The sequence below is a fragment of the Colossoma macropomum genome, unplaced genomic scaffold (assembly GCF_904425465.1).
Source record: "Colossoma macropomum unplaced genomic scaffold, Colossoma_macropomum, whole genome shotgun sequence".
Taxonomy (NCBI): Eukaryota; Metazoa; Chordata; class Actinopteri; order Characiformes; family Serrasalmidae; genus Colossoma; species Colossoma macropomum.
In genome coordinates this window covers 19507162-19534259 of record NW_023494788.1, presented here as the reverse complement: position 1 = coordinate 19534259, position 27098 = coordinate 19507162, and the positions used below count along the sequence as shown (strand labels likewise).

Genomic DNA, 27098 nt, shown 5'->3' with positions numbered 1-27098 from the left:
GACACGGTGTCCTCTGCCTCTCTGGAAGCCTGCTAATGAGACGCTGGGATATACACACAAGCAACAATAATGAGATTTCTGATGGACAGACTGCAGAGAGAGAGAGAGAGAGAGAGAGAGAGAGAGAGATGGAATGGCAGCACATCCTTGTGGACGAGACCAATCGCCGCATCACCTCCCCTGCCTTTCTGATATGTAAGATATGCTCAGGTTGCCTAGCAACCTGCAAACTTCAGAGTTGGGTGGGGCGGCGTGTTGTTCCAGCGCTGGCTGCGTGCGCGTCTGTCAGAATGTCTAAAGCTTCCTCTGTTCAGACTACCTGTCTGCGTTTTCCGTCCGCCTGTTTACTCGTTTCGCTTTGTGTTGTCTAGGTTACTGTGTCTTCCTCTGCCGCTCCGCCACTGACAACTGAAGCTCCGCTGGCCATTAGCGCTCCTGGACACAAACAATATAATGATCAGTCCTCTCGGCACCGCGCTCGCATCTGTTACATTGGCACCTCCCGGGCCTGAGGCCACACAAATGTGAATACTTGTCTCAGTTGTTTTTTCTTTCTTTCTTTCTTTAAAAAAGGTGCAAGACATTTCAATCTCTTTAGTGAGACGGTGCAAATGTAAACATGACTCAGAGCGAGGCCTGACAACTCTCTTAACCCAACACAAAATGATCAAGTACTCCACTCTGGAACACTTCGTAACCACCAGAATCGAAGTTGATTTTTAGAACACACTCCTGAAACTTAAGTATAACCAGTTTGTGCTGTTTTTCCATGTAATTACTGAATAATAAGCCTGTAATAGAGGGTTAAAGGAATACTTCATTGTTTTCCAACCTCATCTTTATCTGCAATTGGTAGAATATGATTATCATTACCACAGATCATTTTGACACAGTTTACTGTACTTAATAAAAGAACAGAAAACCCATTGGCTCCGAATGCATTTCCATAGAAGGTATTAATAGGCAATTGCTGAAACAACTTCCCATTGGCTTCTGTTATAAGTATGTATTATTGTCTGTGGTAAACAAGCACATGCTACTGACTAAAATCTCAAAATGATGACTTTTTACTTAATATCTTATCTTTTTTTTCTCAAAATATTGACTTAGTATCTCAAAAACATGACTAATTTTGTAAAAATATTGACTTAGTATCTTATAATAATGACATTTTCTCAAGATATTTACCTATGTTCTTGAAATAATGGTTTAATTTTTTTTTAACTTTGACTTAGTGTCTTGAAAAAATAGTTTATTTTCTCAAAATGTTGATTAACATCTCGAAAAAAGGACTTTTTTTTTTCAAACAAATTGACTTAATGTCTCAAAATAGTCATGTCTTGTCAAGTCAAACTGTATTTATTTAGCACTTTTTACAGCAGGCGTTGTCACAAAGCAGCTTTACAGGAAAAATCCAGGTCCAAGTCCCCAAGAGCGTCACCACTGGTGACAGTGGCAAGGAAAAGCTCCCCAAGAGCAAGAGGAGGAAACCTTGAGAGGAACCAAGGGGAACCCATTCTCCTCTGGTTGACACCAGATAGCAAACAATAACAGCAGAGACTGAGGCTTGACCATTAGTATAAGATACGGAAAAGTGGAGGCAATGTCTATGATTAAAAAAATGCAGCAGTATCATTAGCAGGGTCAGTGGTGTGCAGGTGAGGTTTGTTCTACAGCAGGAAAAAAAAATAATGATAAATAATGAATAATAATATGTAATGATTAATGCTCAAAAAAGTGAGTAATTATTTCAGTAAGTCATTATTTTCACACAGTAAATATTTTGAGAATATATTATGTTGCGTCAATTTTTTGACAATCCAGCTACCAAATAAACAGAAGTAAAAAAAAAAAAGTCATATGTCATTTTTTTTCACCTCTACCTGGGGGGAGTTGGCCTCCATCATAGATATACATACCTAGATGCCACGTTGTCTGTTGTTCTCTATCTGAGGCGATACGTCTGTGTGTCCACTATGTTGGAGTGGTCAAGATCCGCTTGTGAACACATACACTTGTATTGAGAGATGATGAGTCTCAGGACTAAATCTGCCACAACTTCCTTATTACTCAACCAATTTTCACCAAATTTATTTTGGTTAAAATCCTCAGACATAGATACATCTAGGCAGCACAGACTGCTCTCAGTAGCCTTTATTTCTTTAATAACAGATATATAACATGATAATTAGCCATCCAGACCAGCGGAAAAGTATTCAGTCTGCATCTGATGACAAAACCGAGTTTAGCACGAGCTCCAGTAGAAACATAATCTCACAATCAGTAAATCCATCAATGTGTGAATCACTTTTAATCTTAATACACATAAAAATGGAATAAACCCCCCAAAACACAGCAGAGAAGAACAAAGCTGAAGTTGGAAATTTTCCCATTCCACCTTAAATGGTACAGCAGTCACTTTCTGGTGCCTAAAGCTGCACCATTTAAGGTGGAACGGGAAAATTCGAACATGAGAAGCTAATTTTGGCTTCATGTAAGAATCTGCTAACGTTAATCTATTATGAAAGTCTACCCAGATTAAGGAACGCTGTAACTTTCCTAGCTACAAAGCATTAACCCTCATTGTGAATAAATAACTACTACATAAGGTTAAGATCCCCTGAATAGACTATTAAATGAAATAAGCTTAACATAAAACCAGAGGAAAAACAATCACATCAACAGGTTCTCTGTGCTTCACTAACCACTCGACCATATCTACACAAACATCACACAAACAATACACATCACACAAACGTGAGTGTGGATCACTGCGTCCCCTTCATTATATAATCCTATCCCACTTTCTGAGTCCAGTATTCTTGAAATAGTGTAATTTTGGACAATATCTTTCTTAAACTGCCGCTCTGTAATGGTACTGAATGCAGTCCAGCAGCGATGTTGACTGCCCCAAAATGGTGGCGCCATTGATGTGCCTGGCTGGACCCAACATGGCATCTAGGTATGTATATCTATGGCATCCACATGCTACAGATACATCAGACAGAGGCTGAACATTTTGAAGGACTGAAAGCCTGGAGTTTTTCTTTAAGACCGTTTGTGCACAGTGAAAATACAATGTTGGCAAATGATTTTTTGCACTGTGAAAATCTAACAAGAAAAATGTTAGCCAGCTCAAATGATGCTGTTATCAGCTGTTAGGCCCAGATCTTTTGTCATGAGGAAAGCTTCTCGTCACTGCTTGGAAATGAAGATACTTGTTAGGGCTATTGATCCATAAGCAACAGCCAAATCCAAGCATTGCAGGCGGAGGGTTAAAGATCCAATCACACGAACATGGAACACACACAGTACAGTACTGAGGGGGCCTTTTTTAAAAGTCCCTCTCTGTTGCAGGACTAGCCACTGGCCTGATTACTGTGGCTTTAAGGCTCCACAGTAACAACCCGAGCAGATGCTCAGTGCTCAAATCCCCTCAGTGCTTCAGCATTCACTTCACCTCAGAGGGCTGAAGATTCTCAGGCGTCCTCTCTGCTGCTGAATCTCTGATCAGGGCCGCTGGTTATGCCAGCCAAAGTGGCACCATTACAAATACAAGCTGCTCTTCTAGCAATGCCAAGCAGCAGGGCTGCCCACTGGCCCCAGAATAAAGGTCAGAAAAAGACAAAAACAACAAAGATAATAGTAATTAGTGATGTCAAGTGAACGGACAAGTGAATGAATCTTAAATCTAGTAAATGTGCAGTGGCCCCAAAAAGTATTTGGACATTTGTGCCATATTTAAATCAGTTTTAACTGTTGATGCGCACAAGTACGCGAGTAGTCAGTTAACCTTTCCAGGTGGCAGTATTTGAACACTGGAATCAATTTTGGGTGTTTATGTTTCATCACAGGAAGACAGATACAGAATACAGGCCAATAACTGAGAAATGAGATATAATATTTGGCCATTTTTTTTTCCCTCCCAGCAACTAACTGGATATCTGTTCATGAACTCTTGCCGGTATTTGAATATCATATCAACATCACTGTGTACGTTAATTGTGTTAGGAAACCATGTGTTATTTATTTTAAACAGAACAACAAGTGGCTGATGAGTTTCAGATCTTTTGTTCTATGCAGGTTTGCATGCAAAATGTCTTTGTACACTTCTAAGTTCATGATCCTGTTACTGAACACAGGCTCACTGACGCCACTGTAGGACAAACGGCCCCAGACGTTGACACTCCCACCTTTGTGCTTTACAGAACTCTCAGTGCAGTCTGGCTGGAGTTCACCAGGCTTTCTTCATACAAAGAGCCCATCTTCAGTTAGATCTTGTGCAAAAAGTGTTTTGTTTTTTTTTATTATTTTGTTAAACATTTTAGGAAGTAACCTAAAGAATTTCATTAAGGGTTTCCAATGGTTACATTTTTAAGTGCTCAAATTTTTAAATATCCAATATTTCTTATTTTGATGTAATTTGACTGAATATTATATTATTGTTTCATTCCAGACATTTTTACTTCTTCTAAGTAACTATATTTAGTGAAATTATCTTATTATTTGCAGATATTAACTGGCTTCAAGACAAAAATAAAAAAAATAAAAAATAATTAAAACATGTTAATCAATTAAAATTATGTTAATATGCTAAATGTCTCAAATGAGAAATATTGACTAGATTTACAATCAATCTTTATGTTTTGGGGCCAAAGTGCAATGTTTGGGGTGAGGGCCAAAAAGACAAAACACTTATAACATTGTACTATATTATGTTACTGTAATACTTCAATATAATACAGTTGCAAATTTAAATAATAAATAAATTAAAAATACGAATTCAGTAAGTAATATATGAATAATTCTTCCAAATTGCTCATAACTCATAATAAATCACTTTAAAAGAAATTTGAAATATAAGTATTATTTTCACAAGTTGAAATGTAAAGGTTATGTTTTGGGACAGACACCTCCCAATAGAAAGTCCCCTATAAGTTTTGACGTTGTATATATTTAGCTTCGTACTCAATTAATGTCTTGTGTTTAAATAGATCATAATCTTTGTAAATATTAACATCTAAGATAGCTTTTTGTGAGGCTGCAGTTTGAACTCATTTTGTAGAACGGTCCATATAGTATAGAACTGTGTTTGTGGGGTTAGGGTAACTTTCCAGGGGGGCAAATCAAACATCCTCACATCATCCATCCAGATGTCTTCAGCAGAAGCCTGATCCTTTGCTTTTGAGGCAGATCATAAAGGTAAACAAAAGCAGGCTGTAAAAAATGTCATCAATCATTTAAAAATGTTGAAAAAGCCATGAACAGTCCTACTGAACATCATCAAAATGGTAGCACACTGTACTTTTGTTCTTATTCTTGTTCTAATTTTAAGTAGGCTATAAAAATAAGCTGTGTGCTGAACATTTTATACTGTATTTGCTTTGTTTTAAACTTAAAAGCTTTATTTGGCTTAAAAGCTTTATATGAGGACACCCACATTGCTAATAACCCCTCCTGTTCTAGATCATCCTGTTATTAGTTACTGTTCCCCTCTGAACTATCAAATACAGTACATGAGATGCAGCATTTAAAGCCAGTCTGTATCATGCAGTCCCCTATAATTCCCCAACGCCTCTTTAAATCTGAAACTTGAGTGACCTTGTGCTCATGTGGCTCTGTGAGGGCACAATTACTTCTCGCTGACCCCTCACACCAGCTTTCAAAATGTTAATGATGAGTAAATGAGAGTGGGTTTTCCCCCGGCCCCACTTTATACAACCCCTCACAGCACGCGGCACCTCAGGAGGGAGCATTAGGAGAGCCACCCCAACCCTGCCTCTGTTCCTCAACCCACTTCAAAGTAAAACCCTCTCTTTCCACCAGCACAGTTAAAACACCCTTCACACAGTGTCAGAAACCACATAAGCAAGTCTATTTGAGAAGAATTAATAACTCAACATTATGGCAAGTGTGTGATGATTTAGGCAGTTTATGATATTAATCACTGCATTATAAACTTCCTTTCCAGTACTATGCAAAAGTCAGAGACTGGAGAGATTTCCAGTCAAAACGGCCATGAAGTACAAGCAATTCATGTTTTAGGAGAAATTCCTGAGATTAAACATAAACCAATCCACTTATGTAAGGAAGGAGAAAGTCAAAGGAAAATAAGTGAAAAAACAGGCGGTTTAAAAACTGGAGTTCAAAAAATGACCCAGTGCTACAAAGAAAATGAGACTCCTAACAACCGTGCAAGACCTGGTAGACACCAAAACTGCCCCCATCAGATAAACAGTACTTAAAGCTCTCATCTTTGAGAGAGAGGAGAAAATCAAGCTGCTTCAGATCTGAAAACATCCACAGGTGTTTCTGTCCATCTTTCCACTGTGAGAAGACGACTCAGTGCTATGGGTCTGAAAGGATGTGTAGCTGTCAAGAAGAACCTCACTGAGAAAAGGAAACAAAAAAACAAAAAAAAACATCTGCAAATCTAACAAGCTGCTGGTGTTCTCAGGACAATGGACTGACCACCCCAGAGCCCACACCTCAACATTGCTAATTTGAGAACTTGTGCCACTAGAAATGCAACCAACTTCTAAGACTGAACTTTGAAGATGTGAAAAAAAAATCCCTCAGGATTTCTTTGAAAAACTGAAAGCGAGTGTCCTGAAAAGAATGGAAGCAGTAGTTAAGTGCAAAAAGTGGACATACTAAATACTGAAACACTGATATTATATTTAGTTGTTGAGGCTTCTGTGTAATTTTCTGTTAAATATGTTTTCTGCTTAATTCTTGGCACTGAAAAATGAACTTGCACTTAGTGAAGGGTGATTTCTGACTTTTGTTCATGGTTATAGATAACAATATGTTACACAGCATTAGCAGCTACATAAGCAAGTGTATTTGAAATTACTTAACAATTGAACTTCTTACTTAACTCAATGTATCACCATAATGTAGGCATGCAGTGTGAGTTATGCTAAAAAGTGATATATAAACTTTCATTACTTATATTAGCTTTATTAGCCTTATAACTCATAGCAAACTTAGACACCGAACATGTCTGCTACAAACAGACTACATTTGGGATAAGGGGTTGTGCAAATGTAATGTTTAGCTAAATTACTGCTTTGAATGTATCACATAATTCATTTCTAACATGTAATCCTAAAAGTACATACAACGTTTTGCTGGTACTTTATATAAATGCTGTTTTCAGCCACAGGGAAAGGATATGGTTGTAAGATCACCTTCTCTACAGCTTTATACACAGGGATCTACCCCCAACCCATCTCTCTCTCCCCTCTCCCCTCTCTCCTCTCCTCTGCTCTCCTCTCTCTTTCTCTCTGTCTCTCTCTCTCTGTGTTAATGACTGTGAAAGTGCGGTTCTCATTAGTGCTGCCCTGGTTGCTGGCCTTGTTCAGGAGCTCTGAGTTTCATCAGCTGCTCCACAGCCTACAGGTAACTAATGGAGACCTAGAGGTCGGCAAGTCAGAAAATCATTAATATCCAATTAATAATGCAGTAGGGGTTGGTTGGGAAGAGGGAGTGAGGATGTGGTGATGGTGGAGGGGGGGCAGGGGGCAGGGAAATGTGGTTGGAAGAAAGAGGATGCTAAAATAGGAAGAAACCAAAGAAGAGAAGGAGACAGGGTTAGATAATAGTGGGAGAAAGAGGGAGAGTGCAAGGAAGGAGAAGGAATAAACAAACAGAAAAGACAAAATACTCCCGAAAGAGCTCCTGCACACAAGAAGTGCCACGTCAGATTTATCAAACCATCCATTTCAGCTGGGAGACTCCCCTTTGTGTTCTTTATCTCCAACAAAAAAATGTATTGCCACCAATCAGACAACGGTGCGAAGCCCAGGAAAGTGCTGGTGAAACGTACAGTGCGTAATTGTTTCACATTTTGCACAAGACAGCAACAAACTGAGTAGCCACAAAGTATAATATAAATGACCATTTCATATATTAAAGGAAAAAAGTATACATACACACCAACTGGCCCTGCGTGAATCACAATGAAGTCATAAAAGAACACAGATGAACATCTAAGCAACTGCAGGCCTCGCCCACCTTAGATAAGGTCAGTGTTCATGACTCCACCATTGGAAATAGACTGGGTAAAACTGTATCCAGTGCAGAAAACCACTTCCAACCAAAAGAAGCATAATGTCTCATCTCACATTTGCCCCAGAGCACCTTGATGACCGAGCCTTTAGGAATAAAATTTTGTGGACTGATGAGTTGAAAGTGAAACCTTTTGGAAGACAAGGGCACAGTTACATCTGGCATAAAGCTCACAGAGCATGCCAGAATAAAAACACCATCACAGCAGTGAAACGTGGTGGTGGTAGTGTAATGGTGTGGGGATGCTTTACTGCTGCAGGGCCTGGACAACTTGCCATAACCATGAATTCTATGTCTGGTCATCAGTCTGTGATCTGAAGCTCAAGCACAGTTGGGTCATGTAGCAGGACAATTTCTAAAGCACAAAAACAAGTCCACATCTGAACAGTTCAAAAGAAACTACATTATGGTTTTGGAGTGGCCTAGTCAAAGTCCTGACTTGAACCCCATTGAAATGCTGTTGCAGGACCTAAACAGGCAGTTCATACTGGAAATCCATGTTCAGGTTCAAGTCCTTCTTTGCAATTCTGCAAATGAGAAGGACTGATGTCCCGTTATGTTATTAAGTGTTTGGTTACAGATGTTGCTGATAAAGATGAGCTAACCAGTTTAGGAGGTAATTACCTGATAATGATTACCTAATCATTTCATGTATTGAATGGAAAAAGTTTGGGATTGCAAAACTTTTTCCATTCAATACATGAAATGATTAGCTAAAACTGTGTTTGTGTTTCCGCGTGTCCTCTTTGTCTTATAATGCATTTTGTATGAGCATCGGAAAGGATTTAGTGTGACGAATATACAAAAATAGAGGAAATCAGGCGAGGGCAAATACTTTTAACACTGTATCTCCAGAGCAACGTCTAGAAACATAGAAAGAAAAAAATAGTCATAAAATGATAAAGGTGCAGGGACACACAGTGCCAGTCAACAGTACCTAAAATACCTCAAAAGTATGAAATAACATAAGGGATTCTATTTTTTCCAATGAGGTCTACTTATTTGTGTTGATTTATACATCAAAACCAGTCATAACTTATTTTTACATGACCGCTACACAACTTATCTTTATCCTGGCTGTTTTTGCTACTGTGCCTTTAAAACTGATATATATGTAAATGAGCTCTGTTCTGATTGGATTCCCTCTACTGTACCTCATACAAGAAGCAGACCAGTCTGAAACACTCCTTATAACTTTAACATGAATATACGAATCTAAATTGCTGTAAGCTGAATAGGTGTATATATGTGAATGAGTTGTATTTGTGACATCACAAAAATAATTCAAAACAGGCTGTTTTGGAGCCTAAGTTTCCATATATGGACTGTATGGAGTGAATGATACATCTTACTTTAGCAATATTTACATACAACATCAAAATCCTTAATTCAACAAATGAAACAGGCCTTTTAAACCAATCTAAACTTCTAAATCTTCTATTTTAAAATAGCTCCATCCCCTTTTCCGTTATGTAACTTTGCACATTCTTGGTTTTCTTTCAAGCAGCTTCCTGAGGAGCCACCTTAGATTCCAACAGGGGTCAAAAAGTACAGAGAGATTATACTTCAGTGAAAATATGCGTACTGTGTCAAAATCTCCAATGACAATGGAAGTAGAGATCCAAAAAACTGGGTAACAAACTTCTGAGTTCTTCAGTGAGTAGAAAAGGACTGACATTTAAACATATTCAAGTATACTAAAGTAAATGTGTTAACAGATAAAATTAAAAGTTTTGTTTGTTTGGTGGGTGGTGAGGTGACTAATCAGCAGTGCAGTCTTTGTACAAAGACAAATTAGCAGAGTTGCATGTTTCATTTTCTACTGATGTGAATTTGGTTGTCCTTAATAAAAATGATCAGTTATAATTTGTAGGAACTGATTGATAAAATATAAATCGTCTGGCCTGTAATGTGCACTCTGAAGGTCTAAATGAAAATGTACAGGGAAAAAATAAGTACAGTTATTCAATTTCAGTAATACTAGAGTACAGTACAAATCTTCCAAAAGAATATTTAGGTATTGTCACAAATCACAATTACTTAACTTTTTCTAGATCACTATTCCAGTACCAGCACAGTTCTGTTCACTTCTGGTCATTTCAGCATCATTGTGGTGCATCAAATCGCCCAGCAATACGGTGATGCAATATATATGAGTCTGAAATCTCAGGATTCCATTCCCATTTAATGATGTTATTCACAGCAGTCACAATCGTCACATTTGCAACATAAGCACCAAATGAGGTGCTTGCAAATCTGTGGGTCTTCACATTCAAAGGCTTCTTCATTCAAAATGTGGTCTTGATCATACAGCAAGAGTCAGAGATCAGTTTAGAGATCTCTGAGTCAGGTGGAAATAAACGCCTTTATTCTAGACTCTGTTTCTCTGTGTCAGTACAGTTATTCCGAGAGCGTTACCTTTCAAATGAGACCAAGATCATGACTGTAGCCCAAAGTATGTGGGAACAGGCAAAAATGGGGCGACAGTTAACAGGTTAAAGGGAAATTCCAGAGATCTTTCAAAATGTCTGTAGAATTCACTTGCTGAGATGTAATCAGTGTCGTTCAGAATGGTTTGCTGTGGTTTGCATTCTAGAGAAATTTATAGACACAGATTTCTTTACAGTGGTGGTGATAGGAACCAGGGGTCCCAATGTCTACAACACAAATATAGCCATTGTACTTACTATCCAAAACCACCACTGAACCTCCAGAAGTCCTCTGAGTTTCTCTATGTAATGTTGATGATGGTAAAATAGTGATAAATCTGAAAAAATATTTGTTCTTTGGGGAATATTTTACTTTACAACACCCAGCAAGTACCTCTTCATCATTAGTATATTTATATTAATATATAAATATGAATATATAGCACATATATACATATGTATATGAACAAAACCGTGTATCTCCAAAATCCCAACTTTATAGGACAAGGAAAAAGCATACTTTACTTTTAATGTAAGTCAATGGAACTGCACTTTTTTCCAATTATATATATATATATATATATATATATATATATATATATAATGTATGTATATATATAATTGGAAAATATAATTGGAAAAAAGTCCAATTCCATTGACTTACATTAAAAGTAAAGTATGCTTTATATATATATATATATATATATATATATATATATATATATTATATATATATATATATATATAAACATTCTTCAAGTTTCTCTAATACATAGAGCTTTTTACAACAAACCACTCTGAATGACTTTGACCCTATCTTGATCATGATGCAGAAAATTCTTAAAAATCTGTGGAATTCCCCTGTAAGTATTTCTGTCCCTGCTTTTCCTAAGGCTTGAAGAAGTTTCACACGTTGAACACGGGGTTGTTGTTTGGTTTGGGGGCATCTGTTCTGCAAATCTATTTATTGAGATTCTAAAATTTAATTAGGAATATGTCTGTCCATACTTACCGGTAGTAACTCCTGACCTCTTGCGCTCCGTCCGTCTTTCCTGAGTAACGTGCCGCTCATCACCACGGTGATGTGCGCTGGTGGGCAGTGTTTGCTCTGCCTCATTACTGAATCTCTGCCATTTTCACCTGACATTTTGGACTATTATTACCTGTCTGACATTTCAGGGCCAGAACAACGTGTCTACAAAGAGCTGATTACATAATGACCCTCCGCTCTAGCCTTGTTTACTCCAGCACAGTGACTAATATAGAAGGAAGCAATTAATACTGCCGACTTGCGCTTCTCACAATTAGTGCTGAGCACAAAGGTTTGTGATCCGTTACTGAGTCGGCTAAAGCTGCTGGCGCTAATATGAATATGAGTTATGAATGTGTGTTATATGAATGAGCTATGATTCCTCGTACGCCTGTGTCCCTCAGTAGGGGAAGAAGAAGCCTGCAGTGCTGTATGCGAGTGACTCTGTTTCACAGTAGCCATAAAATGCAATTAAAGTAGCCATACTGGACATAAGATGTTTTGGACGTCCCTCAGGTTTTGCGCTATGCATTTTGAATTTTAATAATTTTGATGAAATGCGTATAATTTATATTATATATGAAAACTGCCTGGATTTTCATCTTTGTAGGTGAGCAAGCACGTCAAATGTCACAGACTTCAGGAGGTATCACTGAAGATTAGATACAAGACAATATAGTTGCACAAGGACATTGATTACATTGAATTTTATAGTCTGTATTTGTCAGATTATGTGAGATTCACTTGAAAGAGGCCCCGAATATTCTGTTGTAACTCCTGTTAGGATGAAGCAATCTGAACCAAAAAAATACGCTACATACCTTGACATATGTGTAATCGATTGCATTATGTGCGATGCTGAAAGTGATCTCCATTTTCTGCCAGACACATGAAGTAGTAAGGGGGTTGTCCCCGAAGTTGCGAATGGAGGTTAAACGTTGCAACGGTTGTCCGGCGCCTACCTCATCGCTCCAACGCAGGAACATCCTGGCTTGTTCAAAGCTCCACATACTGAGGAGCACATTGCACAATGTTTCGTTCAGATTGCCTCATCTTAGCGAGAGTTGTTACAGAATATTTGGGGCCTCTTTCGAATGAATCTCCCTGTAAATTAGTCACACTGTCCAATTCCAAAGCAAATTTCCTCCAAGGGCATTTATCTAATCTAATCTAATCTAATCTAATAAAAAAATTACATTACGAAATCTCAAATGTCATGAGGATGTGAATATTTTGGAATAATAGAACATGAAGGCATACTGACTGTGATGTGAAGAACACAGTTTTTGTTTTCTGTTTTTTGTTTTTTCCCACCAGAAACTATGCACTCCAGATCTTTTGTTGGAATTTCATGGTGTTGTTTGCCTTGAGGAAAGAACCAAAAAAACAAAACAACTGGCATCTTCAAGAGAAAAACACATTCTTTGCTCCTCACAAAATGGCACACAAGACTGGGTAGGCCACTTTCCCTTTTTGGAAAAGCAAAAAGAGCACAGAGAGTTTCACCCCCTTATTCAAGAGCTGAAACTTTAAGAATGATTTTATGTATAGTGCATATCTAGAGCCCCATCTGGGCAACTTTTGGAGAGTGCAGTGTCATATGTGAAGAAGCAGAGGACAAACTAAGGCTTTTGCCGTTTGACAAAAAGTATGGGTTGCTGGAACACAACTGATGAGTCATCTTGGTTGTCTCCATGCCAACACCAAAGAAAACAGTAGACACGTTTACATGCAGCCTGATAATCCATTACTAATCCAACTAATAGCTCAATCGGAATAGAATACGTCCATATATACACTCAAAGTTTATGCTTTGAATTTTAAAAGATGGCGGTGGGACGGGCGTCCAGCTTATATGTCTCAGAACACGACGTCTTCCTCTCGCCCTTCTTTAATAAAGACATGTGAAGTACGTTTTCCTGAGTCTGACATCATTTTAAAGTAATTAAAAACACAAGCACTGCTCACTGCTGCTCATCTCACTCTGACTGGACTGACGTGATGCTTGTTGTCATAGTAAAGTCTACACTTAATCGTTCTCTGCTTGCACAGAATTTTGGATTAGATTACTTGTGCATGTTTTATTTTTACCCAATTTTCTCCCCAATTTGGTCGTCTCCAATTCCACTCACTAGTTAGGACTCCCCCAGTCACACGATACTATTAACGTTAGGAGGGCGAAGGCTAATACCGGCTTCCTCTGAGACCTGTGAAGCCAGCCGCCACATTTTTCCGAACTGCCGCTCACGCAACGCCATTGGACAGCTGAACACGCTCGGAGGAAAGCGCCAACCGCCAGTTCTGTTATGCCAGCTAACAGGCGCCTGCGCTGATGACAGGGCCGAACCTGTGCACATGTTAATGGAGATTTTCCATCAGATTATTGAGTAGAGCGAGCATATAATCACCTCTGTCTTAATCTATAATCGGAATGTATTTAATCGTATTGGCAAAACTCTTTGGATGTAAACATGAGTGAAATCATGTTGCCTGTGACAATTCACAAGTAGAGTATATTAATATATATTCTAATGTAAAATAATATTGCATATTATTTGCTATAATAATTGTAACTAGTGAAGTTGTCAGGAAAAAAAAAAAACTTGAAATAATCAAAACTCTCTGCCAATAAAATAAGACAGATTATTAACTAGATATTTAAAAAAAGAGTAAACATGTCTAGAAATAAGACTTCAACATCAATTAAATCAAAAAAGACTAAAAAAATTATAATATTTGTACAACAACTTCAAAATGAGAAATGCTAGATTTTTTTTTAACTAGATTTGCTGATTTCTCTTGCTAAGTTATGCATTTTTACAGCGTGTAAAGGCGTTTATTATTGAAAACACTTAAAATTCAAATGTAACTGAAGGAGCTATTTAGACAGTTGTGAAATATTGATATTAAAAACAATTCACCAATCTGTTCCTGGATTTCTATGTTTGAAAATGGCTCATGAATTTCTATGGGGCCAAAAATTAGCATAATTTACTATATACTCTAGATCTATCTTCCAAGATAGATGAGTGGAATCATCACTTTGTTACTGATACATCACAATACACCAGTGCATATTTACACCAACAGCGAGCCAAATACATTTTTTCCACTGTCAGGATGTCCAGCGCTCTGTAGCTCTGCTGGTACCAAAATCAAGAACTAATCTTAAAGGCTGTTTATACAATTTGGTAAAACCACCTCTTCTACAGCACAGAAGAACCTGTAGCAGGAAAGCGATGCAGGTAGATGCTGCACTATTGTCCTTCACTTCTTCACTAAATCCAGGGAATCAGAGGAGCTCTGGAAAAAGAGGTGGAGCAAAGCTGACTGGTGGAGGGTCGATGATGAGATGCCTGTCCATCTTATTGATCTCTTCATCATCTCCCATGGCCTTATTAAAGCAGCTAATCAATCTCCCAGTTCATTTTTAAGAATCTCTACTGCCGGTTCTTAGTTAAGACCAACATTGGTCATCAATTTTGTTCTCAGGCACTATGAAACCCATTCACACACACACACACACACCACACCCACACACACGCACACGCACACACACACACACACACACACACCGCACACGCACACACACCACACACACACACACACACACACACACACACATACACACACCCACACACACGCACACGCACACACACACACACACACACACACACACACACATACACCCAGGCAGGGATCGAAACCGAGTTAATTGAGAAGAAAGAGAGAAAACACCACTCACACACAAGACAATACCTACTGCCAATGTGTCCAAAAACATACAGTTGGAACACTTAAAAGGAGAACTCCACCAATTTCTCAAAAGTCCTATATAATAAAATAATTAAAATGTAAACAAAGTCATTCAAAGTGGTTTGAAGTGAAATGCTCTATTCTAGAGAAACTTACTGAGTCAGAAACGTTCACAACAGTGGTGATAGGAACCAGAGGTCTGAAGAGTTCAGTGCCTTGAAAAGGTACATGAAATAGTTACAATACTGTCTGTTTCCTGAGACATTAACTTCATAATCCGATCATAATCGGATTTCTGTAGTTACCCAATTAATTTTGGAGTGACTATTACTGCCTGACTCATGTAGACCCTTAGCTTCCCCATTATCTGATTACTCAAGTGCATATAAACACGTTGATCAGATTACTGACAAAATCAGATTTTCTGTAGGTATCGGACTATTAAGTGCATGTAAACACACTCAGTGAGTGTGCACTCAATAATCTGATAACTGCGGAAAGTCAGATTTTGTCAGTAGTCCAATCAATGCATTTACATGCGCTTGGGTAATCAGATAACAGAAAACTGCAGGTCTACATGAGTCAGGCAGTAACTGGATTTATGCTTTGCAATGATCCAATAAACTTACAGAAGTAAACGTAACTTAAAACTCAAACTTCATGCCGCAGCGTTTGTTTAAACATCATGCCGTTTACCCGAAAAATATGCATCATCTAAAAAATGAAGAATATTTATATCCTTCATTTCGTTAAGCAGTATTTGGTTTCAGTGTCGCTCCAAAAGTGTCGCTTCTGTTGCTGTCTTGCGGGTGCTGTGCTAAACATTGCTTATTTCCAGTGCTGCAGTCTGTTTTCAACATGCGGAAACTGAGAAATCCGAAAGGAATCAGAGTAAGAGTTTACCTGCACTGGGGAATCTGATTACTGAGCTAAAATCCAGCTCTCTTTATCAGATTTTTCTTAATCAGATCTCTAGACTGTACTCTGATCTAAGAAATCAGAGTATGCTGTATACCTGACCATTTGAATAATCACATAACTGCAGAAATCTGAATTTTAATTGAACTTTTAAGTGCATGTAAATGCAATCATTGTTTTATAATAGTTTTAATGAAAACTTTTTACCTAAAACATGTTTTTAAATAAATTCATGGCAGAGAAGTACATGCAGGGTGTTGTAAGGTAAAACAGCCCCCAAAGTAGGTCATGATCATGAAATTTTACCTGCCAATTAACTGTTATATAATTGTGATTAACAATTTAATTGTCTGTTTTGTTCATTTTGTGCAGCTAATAAAGTAATAAGTCTAAAGCAGCTAAATTGGCTTTAAAGCTATCTTGCTTAGATAGTTCTTTACTTTGCAGCATTAAAAGATGATACACTGCACTGTAGTGTGCCCAACAAGAGGCAACCAAATTTGAGACTGTAAATATGGGCAGGAAAAACAAGTGTTCTGCAAGTTTACATGCCAAAATGGTGTTAGCTATACTAGCTACGAAATTAAGAAACTTTCCTCCTTTAAATTTCTTTTCAATGTGTTACAACCAATGCAAATGCTTCTAGCTCACATTATACTTGTTTCAACACAATCTGATTGTGAATCTAATGACTGTAAGAAATAACTGTGGTCAGATTAAATAACTACAAAAAATATATAAATATTATATAAATATTATAAATAATTATTATCCCAAATAACCGCAATTTTCTCAAATAATTGTGATCAGGTGATTATGTAATGACTGTGTCAGGCCTACCGCGAAGAAGTCAAAGAAGTAGATTTTCAGATTCATCACTTTTACTGTTGTCAGCATTACATATAGAAACTCAGAAGACACGTGTAGATTCACTGGCTGTTTGGATAGTAAATAAAATGGCTATATTTGTGTTGTAGACATGGAGACCGCTGGTTCCCATCACCACCACTGTAAAGAAATCAGTCTGTAACTTTCTCTACAATTAACCACTTCACATCAGATCACTCTGAATAACTTTAAGGCCCCCTTTAACTTACACCAGTGGTCTCTGTTGCCAGCAATAACAAAAGTGTGGTGTAAGTCATTAGTAATTATCCCTCTTTCATAGTTATTATGTTGTATGCAGTGTATAATAAAGTCCACTGATGTAGGAATCAGTTTTATAGCTAATGCAATAAATAGAAATTTTGTCACACATGTTGATTTTGAACTTTTAATCTACACCACATTTACGTTTGTAAAAATATTTTATAGTGAAACACACACAAGTACACACACACACACACACACACACACACACACACAGAATGTCTGCATTAGTTCTGGACTTTGTGGTTCTCTAAAAAGTGCCGCCCACATATAATCCAGGACGAACTCACAATGACCTCCACTCCCTCTCTCTTTCCCTCTTTTCTTACTCTCTCTCTCTCTCTCTCTCTCTCTCTCTACTAGAACAGTCAAAAAATATTTGGACTTTCATGACATTCTTTAGATTACTTCATATCATGTTTACTGTATGTGACTGCAATGAATTTGGATAATAACACAATATTGAACTTTAGCAGTATCTCACACAAACACACATACACACAAACACATGCATACATACACATATATACAAATACACACATACACAAACACACACAAATGAACACACATACACACACACATGCACACACACACACACACACATACACTGGTACAATTACACACATACCCAGATACAAAGACACATACACACACACAAACCCAGGCACAGACACACATGCACACACACACACACACACACACACACACACGCACACACACGCACACACACACGCACACACACACGCACACACTGGTACAATTACACACATACCCAGATACAAAGACACATACACACACACACACACAAACCCAGGCACAAAGACACACATGCACACACACACACACACACACACACACATACACTGGTACAATTACACACATACCCAGATACAAAGACACATACACACACACACACACAAACCCAGGCACAAAGACACACATGCACACACACACATACACACACACACACATACACTGGTACAATTACACACATACCCAGATACAAAGACACATACACACACACACACACACACAAACCCAGGCACAAAGACACACATGCACACATGCGCACACACACACACACACACACATACACTGGTACAAAGACACACATGCACACATGCACACACACACATACCCAGATACAAAGACACATATACAGACACACACACACACACACACACACACACACACAAACATACGTATATGAACACACACACATACACACTATGGGTTGCACAGGCTAGTCGACTTGACTTTACTGCTCTGCGATGGTGCTTTAAGCTTGATGTCTCTGATCATGTGATTATGACACTGGCAACAGGAACGCCTCAGTGACAACAACCGGTGAGCATCCTGGGGATTTTGGGATCCATATCTCTGGTTTTCTGAAGACTAACAATGCGATCCAGGTCTCATTGCAAAGGGCACGTCATGCTGTACTGACCTGGCGGTAACATTTCCCCGCCAATCTACAGTGTTCCAAATATCGGATATTCAGCATTATTTCTGTTTTTCCAAAGACTACAATAAAAAAGTTCTGTGTCATTGGAGGAGGTGCATATTGCGTTAAAATCCTGTTTGAAGTCAGTTACTCTTATTATGATGCTCTACATTTTTCTGGCTTTCTGGACCTCAGAGAGCATCTCGGCAAGGCTGCCTAGGGTGCGCCTCAGTTGGACTTAGGGTCCGTATCTCTGGGTCCCTGAAGGCTAACATTGCGACGCAGGGCTTGTTGGAAAGGACACATCACGCTCTACTGACCTGTGGAGTTTGGCTTAGTCATGAGTTTTTAAAGTCGCTTTTTTTGCAAAGCATTCTCTTCTCTTCTATTTGTGTTGTCATCAGCGATTAGCTGGCCTCGACTGGACTTGCACCACATAACTGTCGACTCATACACGCACAAATATAGACACACATACACACAAACACACACATACACAAAGCAGGCATATGCACAAATACAATCACACACACTCAGACAACCCCCACACACATATACAGCCCTTGGAGCGGGGCACACAACACACACGCATCAATCATTCAGCAAAACTACTACCCTCACACACACACACGCACACACACACACACAAACACACACACATGCAGTGCTCACATCTCAGTGCAAGTGTTCTGAAAGGAGAAGCCGAGAGGAAGAGCCGTAAAAACGGGGGAAAAGAGCAAAACCCCGCTCTTACTTCTTATCACACTGCTTTTTGTCTCGCTCTTTTCACTCGTTCTAAGCTCGGCGCGAGGGAGACTCTTGCTCCAAAAATGAGCAGAGTAAACTTTCAAGAAGAAAGTGGTGAGAAACTCGGTGCGTGGGAGAGAGAAGATGACATTATTTATATATTTCTGTTTATGTTTTTTCAGTAATTTATTCTGAATACGCCATTTGAAATCCGCCCCCCACCCCATCGCCCTGGATGAGAAAGCCGCTGCAGAGCGGCTCTGGAAACACCTGAAGAACAGGAAAAAAATATGTCACATCTGAACACAAACTGCTGTGTCTCACTGAGGGCTTTTATGCCACGCTAATGCCACCGTCACCTCATACTAAGGCTCGACTGATATGAGAACGCTGTAACCAATACTGACATGAAGTACTGAAAGGGCCCAGGGGCCTCGGCTAGGTTGGCCTCAGTGAGCAAATTAGCCATGCGAAACGATTTTAATAGAACATACAACATGTGAACCTTTGCTTTATCTAGTTATACGCTTTGGTGTTGCCTTTCCTTTTGTTGTTGCTAGCTGTGTAGCCTTTAGCTTGCTAACTAGCAAGCTAGCACAGTAATGGATTTATATCAGGGGTCATGTATAATGTATGTTGCTACATGAATCCCAGTTTGAACATAGCAAGTCAATGACAGATTAAGTATTTTAAAGTATTGTGATGCTTTGGCTAATTGGCAGCTTCTTTTACTATTTGGAGGGTTTAAAAAGGGAATTTCGAGCAGTCAGTTCTGCTGGTAAAGTCGACACTTCTGTTCACTCAGTCGCTCGTTTTGCTCATCTAATATTTTTCTTTAGCATTTTCGTACTACCATGTTACAGATTCCCAAAAAATCAAAGATAGCAATGATATATAGCAATCAAATAGCATTACACAGAATACATGCTTAGCACACATTCACACATAAACATATGATGCATACAAGCACATCTGTGGTCCATAAATACATGAATGTGTATACAGCAGCTATAAGAGGACATGTAACTATATATGTAACTTTTTCCCACAATACTTTATTCCTACTATATTCCTTATTCCTTAAGTGCATTATTGAAATGCATTGGTTTTCTTGCAATACTTTTTGTTAATTACCAAATTAAGTTTTGTCCTCAAATGTTGCTGTTTGCATAGAACCAGCATGCATTGTAATGGGCATCATAAATAGCTAGTAAATAGTAATTGTAAACAATTATTAACATTTGATTCATTATAATTTATGGTTGGCTTTAGAATAAAAATACAGCAAGACCATCATTGTGGCCTGTAACATAATTTGTGTCTGAAAGGGTTAATGTTAAGGGCTATGAGACATTGTTGATCACAACAAGCATTTAATTGACATTATATTCTGTACATATTCTAAAAGATTCTGGAGGGGCTGTAAAACTCCGTCAAAGTAAGAAAAAAATTACATAAATGTCCATTTCAGGCTTTAATTATCCATGTTTAAGTAGAGCATACTAAAAAATGTGAATGGACAGCCTGATGGTAATATTACATAGGAAATTAGCATCATGCTTCTGGTGGAAATCTGACGCCAAAATGCTGCTCTAAAGACAATTAAAATGCCAATTTAAAAGAACTAAACAATGCTATATTTAGGGTCAGCCGGGGCTGATTTTTTGCTAAGCTAACTGTCCCCAAAGTGTCCCAAAAAGGTTTAAACATCATTCCATGCACCATTTTTATCATCCACAGGACGATGGGACGACCTTAGTCTGGAGCCTTGGTTACAATATAAGAAAAGTCTCTGATTATTGATGCTTTATTGGAGGGAATTTCACAGATATCAATAAGTCAACAGTTGCTTAATGTTGGCCGATGTTAGCGGGCCTTACCTCATATTACTTTACAGAAAACCTAATCAGAGTGTTCTGAGCCTCTCTCTCTCTCTGTCTCTAATCATGTCTCTCTCCCTCCCTCACTCTGCCTCCACATGCACGTTTAATTTCAGGAGATTAAAGGATGGATTGGGAGGAGCAGATGAGCAAGCTTTTCACTCAAAGCCATATTTTCCCCCGGCTTACTGTCACCTCAGACCACACGATGCAAAGCCCCTGACCTACTGCGACCAGATTTACCTGAGCTGGATGCTTACATCATCCGCCTGGACAAAGCTCTGAAACACCACAAGAACGACACATGAGAAATTAAAAAAATATATATTTTAACTAGCGAATTAAAGAGCCAGTGGAAATTAAATTGCATTTCTTTATAATGGGACATCACAGCACTACCTGCACTACAACATCAGGCTTTATTTACTGAGAGATCAGTGTTGGTCCTTCACAAGACTGCATACAGATGACCAAAGATCTAAATGTACGCTGTTCTGCTCAAACTATTCAAACACTTTACCATCCCACAGCGAAATCCGAACCAGCAATTTTTGCTGATATTTGTCCGATGAAATACCTGGTATCGGATCGGATTGGTCACATTTCCAGGTGAAGCCCTAATAGAACATCCCTATTAACAGCAGAACATAACGAACGATCAGGAATCAAAGACTCACAATGTTCATGAGAGTGAGGAGGTACTTCCCCACGCGCTGCTGCCCGTGGAACTGCACCACTGAATCGTCCACCCCAAGTAGCACCTCGATGTTGTAGGCTCGTTCGGGAGACTGCCTGCGGGCTCGGCGGCTCTGGTTCAGGCTCCGCTCCACTCCCTCATACAGAGTCTCCAAGTCCATCAGACCTCCCAGATCAGCACCTACAACACACACATACATCAGAATGACACCATCTGTAAAACCAACACACTTAAATGACAAAACATGAAACCTAGAACTGGATTCTTTGCTTTAATTCAAGTCCAACTCCACCAAAAATTAGCAATTTCAACTGAAACATGGCCATTCTTCCTGCAGATAAGGAGGCTAAGCATGACAGCAAACTATACTTCCACAATGTAAAAATCAAGCCCAATTAGTCAATTTCTTCACTCCTTTAATTGAAAATCCTGTTAAATAAGAGTATGTATTGTTAATACAGATAGTTCCCTCGCTTAATATTAATAGTATTAGTAGTAATAATATTAAGAGTATTTCATATATTTAGTTGTATCTGTAAAAATTCTGCGGATTTCCAAACAAAACAAAACAAAAAAAAGCTACACTTACAGCTAACACTTGCTGACACAGCTGACATAGATTATCACTACAAATGATAAACAGCATAAATATATTTCATCTACAATACATTACATTGGATTTTTAATTTTTTCTCATTTCTGTGTTGTGATTTATTCATTCTTCAACAATAACAGCATGTGTGCAAAGGCACATCCTCTGTTAGCTACCTTCGCTAGCTAGCTGGCTGTCATTCACTTGAAATTCATTCATTTCATGAAATAGAAAAATGCTAACCTTGCTGAAAAAACTGTAGCACATGCTGCCACACATTAAGTCAGACATTGCTATAAAAAGTGAAAGGCAAAGAAAACTAATTTCAGTCTCTGGCTAAAGCTGTTAAGCTAGCAGACCTGCTGAATTAACAGAGTCTAGTGTGAGTTTGATGGTTTAACATGACCAGCTTCACCAAACTGGGCTACTAGCTTAATGAGCATAAGGTATGTTTTCACCTAGTGCAGCTGCACGTCCAGCTGGCCAACCACCTTCAACATCTTAGACAGAGGAGAAGACCCCTAAAGCTTGCTACCAACAGAGTTTACAGCAGAGTAGCTAACGTCACGCTAATGTTTGCTTATATTAGCTTGTTGGCTAATATAATAGCCTAGTGTAATAATGCTATCTTTAGCTTATGTTTAGAGCTAGGTCTATACTATAACTTTACATGTCTAAATAAATATTGTACCTAATTTTCATCATTTTGCTGGCTAACAACATCCAGATTGGGAGCAGTATAGCAGCGCTGCCTGGGGCAGTACAGGCTGGACATACACTGCAAACGTCCAGCTTCTAGTTGCTGGATTCAGCTATTTTAACTTACTATTTAACTCACACTGACTATTACCTCCTCTGATTCTAGAAGATATGTTGGATGAACAGGTGCTTGGATACTTTTGAACATAACAGTGTATCTTGGATCCCGCTCCTAGCAGCCCTTCAGTCTGCAGCCCAGCATATCGGACATTACATGTGAATGGCTATGTAACTCGGTTTGGCTAACATTAGCCAACAGTAAGAGAGAGTGGAAACAAACCTATCTTAGCTACATTAGCTAACTTCAGTGAGCTAACACTAATCTTGTACAAAATGCCACACAGCAAACAGAAAAATATGTTAAATATTAGAGATTTTACTGAAAATAAAAACATATCTTTACTTGTTTTACTTAAACCTGCACTATTAAAGATTTGTTTTTGTTAAAATGAAAACACATAGTATTAGCGTAGCATAAGGGGTCCAAAGCACAACAAATTTTACAAAATGCAATTACACATTTCCACCAGAGAGGTCTCCAAATCCCCAATTCTCATGTAGTTTTAAGAGTACATGGAAAAACTTTACAGGAGAAGGAAAAAACGTTTTACTTTTACTTTCTTTTTTACTTTCAATGTAAGTCAGTGGAACCAGTGTTTTTTCCAAGTCATTTTGGGCCGTTTCTTTTGGTCCATTTATTCATACAATAAACACATAGTGAAAAGGCCAAGAGGCATTTTCAAATATATCAAAAACTGCAACAAAATTGGACATACAAGGTTCTGTTCCAACATATTTTAAAGAATCCCTGCAGAAAAATGACCGTGAGGATTAAACCAGATGGTTTTGCTTTTCTGACAGGGTTTGGCTTAATGGTCACCATTAGCTAATACCCATTGACTGGGTTATTACTGTGGTCCAGTCACTAACCCAGCAGCTAAAACTACCCAAAATGACACAACATTGGTGGAAAAACACAATGACCAAACAGGCTCAAAGAAGCGTTTGAGTTAGAAAAAAACAAGCCTGCAGTTCTTAGAGTGTGAGAAACCGACCAGCAACCCCCCCCTTGGTTCCCTTCTCTTCCCACTAGACTACCTGCCACCTATTTAGATCAAAAGAGGCACTGGAACACAGGCCCCTGTATCAGGTGTCAAAGGGCATAAGCGTTCTCCACTCTAGCTGGTTAGAACATCGAGGAGAGAACATGAGATGAAACATGCAGCATCTCCATTCCCATCTCCATCACCCAGTCAGCTGGGGGCATCGTCTCTGCTCCGATTATGTAACGTTTCCTTGGCAACCTGCTCATGGGTAAAACAATGCTCCGGCGCAGGCTAATATTGGCTCGGCAGCCACTTCCTTATTGGGAGATAATCCTGGAAGTCAGACTGAAATTCATCATCTTAACACTCGATGTCTGCCGCGCGTTATTAAAGTATGGCAGAGCGAGCCGAGAGCAGGAGAACGACGAACCCGGGGAAAACATTACTCTTTCTTTTTTTTGAGCGGCTGTGACTTCACTCCGCTTCCAGGTGTTCCTGTCTGCAGTTTGCACATCAGCACATTTTCCCCCCAACCCTTGTTAACCAAATTAACACAAAAAAACTGCATTCTCCCTCAAAACAATTACTGCTTTGCTTTGACACTCTCTCTCTTTTTTTACGGGTATGATGTAATATCCCCACCATCTGTTTTAAATGATAAATTCGGCTATTTTTCCTTAAAGGTTATGCAAGAAGCTCTGCGGTAAACAGGTTTCCGTTGCTTTTGTTTCCATTTCTTTATGACTTTTGTTCTGGGGAAAAACATCTGAGACACAAATATGTGTCTGGTGAGCCATATTTTCTTCTGGGCCTTTAATGGGAATGTGACAGCTCCTAGTAAGCTGGCTTGCTTAGCGGCAGTAGCTCCCTCCAAAATCATATGAAGAGCTGCAGGCTAAAATGCCATGCAAACGTTCTGAGTATAGTGAGTTTTTGAAAAGAATAAGTGCTCAAGTATAATAGAGAACATATTTTTTTTTCTTTAATAGAGGTGCTAATTAGGGTTGAGCAGAGCATATTCCATTAAAATACATGAAAAGTAACACATTCAGAACACATATTGACACATGAGAAAAACTCTGCAGTTGCAATTTTTAATTCACACAGTTCCTTGTTTTTACTGTTTGGCAGTTTTTTTTCGATTAATCCTTCAGTTAATATGTTTCATGAAGAATTCACTCATTTAAAATTCTCAACATTAGTTTGGCTTTCATGGCCTGCTTTGGTTCATTGCTGCTTCTATAATCCCACTGCTGTCTCATGAACTAAGCAAACACCACATGCCATATAAGAAAATCTTGCAAATTAGACAATAAAGTGGGTGATCATGTGATTTTCAGTAAACCCCTTATGTGACTCCTGCGGCAGGCTCAAAGTTTTATTACACACTTCTATAAACTAAGAATAGCTCTACCAGTTTGCACTGAAAGTCCCTGTAGTTACTGAATAATAAAGCTTGGTATGTAATAAACCTCGGATTTTAAGAGGTTCATGACGTAACTTTCCATGAAACGAGTCCAGAACAACACAAATACTAAGCTTATCATTTATGAAGTTACATCATTGATTTATCAGTCTACTCAGGCTTTAGCAGAGCTCAGTAACACTGAGATTAATAACTGATCACATTCATTTATCAGTCTACTCAGGCATGAAAAATAACTCAGCGTCCACTTTATTGAAAAAAACATCTGCTTTGCATTTCCTCTTACTCTCCACTTTATGAGGCTCACCTCCCAGTAGCCCCTCCACTGCCGTACAATTTGTCAGCCACCCCCTACCCCATTCATCATTGGTCAGTTTCTGATCACAGGACCAGTGCTGACCACACATTATTTGGACGTGGACCATTCTCAGCACAGCAGTGACACTGACATGGTAATGGCATGGTTGGTGTTGGTGCACTCCACCCACTAGCATTTAATATGAACCTAAATGTTTACATCAGACTAAATATTTCTGATTTGAAAATGATAAATAATGAATATATCATGTTGCTGGCTGTGAAGGATCTGTTTGAATGCATGGATGAGCTGCAATATAAATGAGGGAGATAAATAGATGTCAATTCGGTCTGTGCAGTGTTGATGGAAGCTCACTGCTGAGGCATTTTGTTGGATCTTCCTGAGAGTTGAGGGTGTACAGTTGTGTCAGTGTCTAAATGAGGGGCCTAGTTAAAATTTTAGGGGCCCAGTCATTGAATACCCATTTTTGTCGGTCATCCATCTACTGTCATAATACACACACAGCATTACTGAAGTTGCAAGGTAAGGGTTTCCAATAAAGTGACCACATGATGCAAATGCTAATGTGATCATTTTAGCCATTTTTTTTTCTAATTGAATAACCACGCCCACCTCTACACTGGATGCCCCTTTGCTCTCCTGCTGGCCAAAGCACTGGACTCTCCTGAGAGGGCTTTTCACATTCAGACGAGGCCTCGCCCTTATCAGGACACAAAGCTACTTTGTCTTTCAACCTTTGTAAATGTCAAGAATGTCTGAGAGCCTATAGAAGAGAAGGTGAGGGCAAGAAGAAAAAGGAGAGAGAGAGAGAGAGAGAGAGAGAGAGAAAGAGA

At 38.7% G+C, this 27098-nt stretch overlaps 1 protein-coding gene across 1 annotated transcript in view; it reads right to left on the bottom strand.

Annotated features, from left to right (window-relative positions):
• The window catches only part of LOC118807006 (A disintegrin and metalloproteinase with thrombospondin motifs 2-like), a 273404-nt gene that overhangs the window by 45580 nt on the left and 200726 nt on the right, over window positions 1-27098 (bottom strand). The window contains exon 4 of the mRNA XM_036568771.1: window positions 22104-22303. Within this exon, the coding sequence (XP_036424664.1) occupies window positions 22104-22303 (200 nt within the window). The remainder of the gene's footprint in view (window positions 1-22103; window positions 22304-27098) is intronic.